The sequence below is a fragment of the Puntigrus tetrazona genome, chromosome 8 (genome assembly GCF_018831695.1).
Source record: "Puntigrus tetrazona isolate hp1 chromosome 8, ASM1883169v1, whole genome shotgun sequence".
Lineage (NCBI taxonomy): Eukaryota > Metazoa > Chordata > Actinopteri > Cypriniformes > Cyprinidae > Puntigrus > Puntigrus tetrazona.
This window is the reverse complement of record NC_056706.1, coordinates 2513373-2519410: the sequence shown is the minus strand read 5'-3', so window position 1 is coordinate 2519410 and position 6038 is coordinate 2513373. Positions and strand designations below refer to the sequence as shown.

Genomic DNA, 6038 nt, shown 5'->3' with positions numbered 1-6038 from the left:
ATTTATAGTAAATATGATACACTTATGTCTGAATTATTCACACAGATTACTCGAAAACAGCATATTCTCTCTCTCTCTCTCTCTCTCTCTCTCTCTCTCTCTCGCATTGTGTAAAAGGCCGCAGACAAAAGCGTATGCATCTGTACATTTGTAATAAATACCGTGGCAAACATGTAAATAAGGCAGATTTTATACTTTCCATAAAGGCGTTTGCTATTTATACTCGCAGCGAGTTCGATCCGGCGTGTTTTTATAATGATTAAATTCTTATTTTTCCAACAGATGGCTTTAAAATACCGAGTTATATACAAATGCAGACAAACGTATGTCCGTGTTTAAAAAGCTTCCAATGTCTTGGAACGCACTGTGATGCATCAGAATAAAATCAATACGAGATAAACTCTCGATGATCGGACATCCCAGAAATACAGCTGAAGAATCGTCGCAGTCCCGCAATAAACATCGAGAAGAAAAAGCAAAGCTTGTAAAGAAATGTGCGATGCTTAATAAAGACGAGGACAAACGTGCTTGTGTCAAATATTAATTCTTAAAATATTTATTAATGATTTAGTTCATAAAGGGGAGGTCCACTATACATTTCTTTTCTCCAGTGTATAATATAACCACAGCTGAAAAAAGCGCTTCGACCGGCACGCTTCGCGATGAACTGAAGTCACGTGACTGGGTCGAAAGCGTTTGGCTTACTAAATGAATCATGAATATTCATGAAAGCATTTCTGTTGGTGAATCTCACAAAACTGCTCAAAAACAAAATGACATTTCAGATGTTAAAAAAATGTAAAAAAAAAAAAAAATTAAGCTCATTTTAGGTTCCTTAATCTTTTTCAATGTTTTTATATTTAAAAATTACTTCAAAACAGACATTAAAAAAAGGTGCTGTACGCAAAAACTGTACATTTTACATCTTCATGCAAAACAAAAACATGAATATGCCTTTTTTTGTTGTAATGATGATTTAAACCCAGATCTAAATTTATTGCATGAACCAAAACAAATTGTCTTTATAATTTTCAGAAAGAATTTTTATTTTTTTTTATAACGAAAATAATGCACCTAAAAACTGGCTTCGCTTTCACTGGGGAATTTATGCATTTAATGAAATTCTTTGCAAAAAAAAAAAAAATATATATATATTTTTTTTTACATTATAATGCAAAAGACAGCATTAGTGTTCCTAATAATCAGCTTCATTTTCTTTATGAAAAAAAATCTTTTTTTTTTTAAGGTGAACACAGTCATGTTTTGGTGAGATTCACCTCCACAGAGATGCCACTAGAAGATAACTCTGAGGGATGTGCATCTGTCATAAAGACTATTCAGTCAAAGTGTCAACAGCAAGAAACTTAGGGATGTCACATATAAAAACATTACATTTCATATTAGCGATAGACTCTGTATAAACACGGTAATTGTTAGGTTTTTAAACGTTGTATCAGCGTCTTGCGTTGTACTTCATACAACCTCGTGTGGCACAACAACGTTGCTCTTCGAGGAGATGCAGAAGATGAAATCGGTTTCATCACCGGCTTCGATCGAACGCATTCCACGAAGCCAAAGACGCGACCCCAGCGTCCGGACGAATACTACAACCAAACGTGTGGCAACACCGTTCTGAGATTATGGCAGCTTCATCCACCTTCATCTTCACGGGAAAAACGAGAGCAGAAGAACGCGGGCCTGAAGCGGCAGAAGACGTCGTTGAACGTCAAAGGAACTCCGCCCACATCACGAACGACCCAAGCCTGAACTATTGAGGTGAATCTCACAAAAACATGTTCATCTAAAAAGGCAAAAAACGTTCATTTGAACGAAAAATGAAGCCTATGTTAGGACCATTGCATTTTTTTTATATTGACCACATTTTCATGAAGCATCCAGATGTTTAAATTTCGGATTTTTATTGCTATAACAGTCATTTTAATTCATTTTAAAAATGTATGATTTCTTTAAGCATCAATTCAATGCAGCACACAAAAAAAAAAAAAAAAAAAAAAAAAAATAAATAATAATAATAATAATAATAATAATATATATATATATATATATATATATATATATATGATAATGAAAATCAAGAATTTGGCATGAAATATCATTGATCCTAAGCAAAGTCTTCATTTTTTTAATTCCAAATATAAATACACTTTAAGATGCAACCTTTTTATGAGATTCACTCACTGAAACAGGCCTGAAGAAGAAAAGATCCGTTCAGAGAATGAACACACACCATGGATCACTAATCAATAACGTCTAAAAGTGACCTAAAGTTGTTGGCATTGGTCTCCGACGGAGTACATGGCGAGTAAATGTCTGTATTTGTATGATTTCTTAAAAAAAAAAAAAAAAAAAATTAAAAAAGGGGAGGGGGCCCAAATCGTTCTTGCGCCAAAAAATAAAAAGCGAGAAAGAGAATCAAAATAAAAATCACTCCTGAGATGGTGTATAATAGAGATATATATAATCACTGAAGAGTTATTGTGAAAGCATACAGGTTTGGCGATCACGTCAGCTTGCTGGTCCTTCTACAAGGAAGGAGGATCTTTTATTAAATATCACGAATTCCACGTAAAACTCCTCGACTCTCATAAAATCTGTACATTTTCTTTTAAAAAGTCTTTGTGGTTTGTCTCGGTCCGGAAAGGACTGCATCAGTCCGCACTGTGTTTTTTTTTTTGTGAAATCTTAACTGAGGAACGTCCGCTCGTCCACTAGCAGCATTTCTTCTTTCGTTTGCTGTTCTTGCTGAGTTTAATCACATCGTTCTGCTGCTGCTGCTGCTGCTTGGCCACGGACTCTTTCTTCGCCCGGAGCACCAGCTCCGTGATGCAGTTAAACATCTACACGAAGACCGGAAACACACATGGATTCTAATGAAGATCAACGCACTTACACGACATACGCGGCTCTGAATTGATTAGACGAGCCGGGTTTGAAGCCACGCAGAGATGCATATCAGGTCATTTCAGTTTAGTTTTGACTGCTTTCAACAAAACATGCGCCCCGGGCGATTGCCCATTCAAGAGCTCGTCCTGTGAAATATGGAATTAACGAGTTCTAGGCGTTTCTACAGAACAATCGGAGCAGTCCTAACACAGAGCCCTGAGGAACTCACCTCCTCCACGTTGACGTTCTCTTTAGCGCTCGTCTCAAACAGACTGATGCCCATCTGCTCAGCAAACTTCTGTGCATCATTTGTCTCCACAACCTTAGAGTTCGGATCATCGTTTTTATTGCCCACTGAAGGGAAAAAAAAATTAGACAGAAATGAACAGAATTCCCCATTCGACCAAGTCTGCTAATTCATGCACATAAGGGTTAATGTCGCGGAAGTAGCATCACAACCGTAGGCTCATTAACATACGACTACACGCAATTAGGGTTGGGTATCGTTTATTAGTTGCTTTTTTTTTGGCCAAATCAATACATCAATTCTTTTTTTTTTTAAAATCCCCAAAAAAGATGGATTGGCCATTCACACTATCACTGTAACCGAGAATAAACGTCTTGAATGACCAAAAGAAAATAAGCACTCGACTGCAGCAACGCATAGTTCATCTGTGCATTTATTCTTTAGAATTAACTAGATTTATAACCAATTGCTAATGGGTGTATTTTGTATTATCGTAGCTTTCTGATTTGAGTTTAGGTTCAGTCTGTGCGGTGCCGGTGGTAATGTTTCTTACATTTGTTTCAAGGACAGAAATCTGCGTTCTAGTGCGTGCTGGTACCGGGTTTCAGTACCCAGAGTGTGACTTAACACCATATTTCACATGCAAACATATCAGCCAATCAAAACGATGGTCATTTACTAATAGAACTGGACTTAAAAACAAAAAACACAATAAAAATCGAATGTAACATGCAACATTTCCCGGAGAGCTCACCTAATATTCGACAGACGTCGTCGCAATTCTGGTTTATTTCGTGCAGCCATCGCTTGACGTTGACGAAGGACTCGGCGCTGGTGACGTCATACACTACGATGACCCCGTGGGTTCCTCTGTAATACCTGAGACAGAAAATAAAGAGTACTGCAGCTTTTAAAACGAACGTGAATTCTCTCGGTCGACGAGGGAGCAGCCCTCCGACTTTAAAAGCACAGGCCGTCTACTGTCTCCGAACACAGGCACAAAAAACAGGCACAAAGAGCTCTTTGAGAGGCCTGGAGTGACCGAGGCCGTCACGGTCCGTAATGACGGGTCATGAACATGCATGAACGTTAACGAGACGCTAACGAAGCGGCACACATTCCCTCGTTAGCTACGTAACGAGCAGCCTGCTTCAGGCCACTGCACGCTTTAACTAGTCTAAAGCTTCTTATTTTGACAGACGGACAGCTTGAAGCCTTTTATTTTGGGCGTTAGTTTTGTAGCTTTTATGAAGCCAATTTTTAAGACCAAGAAAACGTAAGAAACACAATACGTCCTCTGAATGTCTCGTATTAATCAACGCTTAAGCAATTTCCAATAAAACCATTTCTTTTTACACTTGCGTTACAAAATAAAGGGCTTCTGATCACGTTGAAACACGCACCTTGTTCTCCAGTGCTCGAAAAGTCTTTAATATGAGAAAATTGATTACTGGGCTCAGAAACTCGACTGGAAAACAAGTTTGATATTTGTTCTTGTTCTGGGCTCATTCGATTTTGCTCTGCTTCGAGAAAACGACACCTCGTATCTCCATTTCGAGTCTGAAGCAGTTAACGGCAAACGAAACGACAATAGTAAGACCTGCGTTACACGCAAAACTGAAAAATGAAGCTTAAGCTAGCTTTTTAACGAACGCATTCCACGAAACGAATCCTGTACGATGGCTACAGTTTGTTACGTAATATGGCGCGCTTCAGGAAAATGGAAGATGCCTCCAAACATCGCAAACACATAAAACTGTGAAGGTAAAGCCCGAGGACGGCTCCGGTCCCACGGTCAAACAGTGGCTATAAAAACCGTTACAGCACTAATTGGAAACTTCAAAGAGACTCCCCCGAAGCGTTCTGGTAGCAAACGTCACGGCCACGCTGGCGCACACAACAGCCACAAACAAAGACAAAGAGCTTTATTTATCTTAACTAAAACTAAGAACGAAAGCACCATTTCCGTTCATTCCCGAAGAGAACCACCACGAAGAATCGATTCGGACCAGGGAAGATTGATTCAACTCTTCCGATTCGTGCTCATAATGTGTAGATGCGTTCAGCTCAGCGTGTGTGTGTGTGTGTGTGTGTGTGTGTGTGTGTGAGACTCACGTAGACGTGATGGTCCGGAAGCGCTCTTGTCCGGCTGTATCCCATATCTGCAGTTTCACCTTCTCTCCATTGATCTCCACCGTCCGGATCTTGAAGTCGACTCCTATAGTGGTGATGTAACTACCTACAACCCAAAGCGACACCAAAGCGATCCGTAGTAGATTAGTTTGGGCTTTTCTACTCCTTTTTTAGGAAATAAAAACACACTGTTGGCCTACATGAAGCTCGAGCGTTAGACGTGATAATATGAGCATTAATGTGTGAAATATTAATACAATTTTAAATAAACCACTCCATCTGAAATACTTTAAAATGTAGTTAATCTCTGTGATCATCATTCCTGTCTTCAATGTCACATGTTCCTTCAGAAATCATTCTAGCGTGCCGATTCGGTTCCCAAGAAACATTTATGATTATTATCCGTTTAAAAGAGTCGTGTTTCTTCACACGTTTGCGAAAAATGGAGATAACATACCATTTTTCAGGATTATCTGATGAATGAAGTTTAATGGAACATCGTTTAAAACAGAATTCTATAATATAAATGTCTTTACGGTCAATTTTAATCTTAAAAAGCAACAACTTCTTTACTGCCTTGAACTTATTTTTCTCTCTTTATGAAGTAAAATAAGTTATTCGAATGCATTCATCAAATTAATTTATGATGAAATAAAAGCTGCACAAGATCTTTCTCAGTGTTTAATGTAATAAGCGTAAGTTAGAGGACGAATAAAAATACAAATACGTGTTTGTACTATTCAGACACGATAAT

General features: G+C 38.3%; 1 protein-coding gene across 1 annotated transcript in view; it reads right to left on the bottom strand.

Moving 5' to 3' along the window:
- Window positions 1-528: 528 nt before the first annotated feature.
- The window catches only part of rab35b (RAB35, member RAS oncogene family b), an 8094-nt gene continuing 2584 nt past the window's right edge, over window positions 529-6038 (bottom strand). The window contains exons 3-6 of the mRNA XM_043247312.1: window positions 5267-5390; window positions 3906-4030; window positions 3134-3258; window positions 529-2858 (exon numbers count right to left, since the gene is read on the bottom strand). Of these exons, the coding sequence (XP_043103247.1) occupies window positions 2730-2858; window positions 3134-3258; window positions 3906-4030; window positions 5267-5390 (503 nt within the window). The 3' untranslated portion in view covers window positions 529-2729. The remainder of the gene's footprint in view (window positions 2859-3133; window positions 3259-3905; window positions 4031-5266; window positions 5391-6038) is intronic.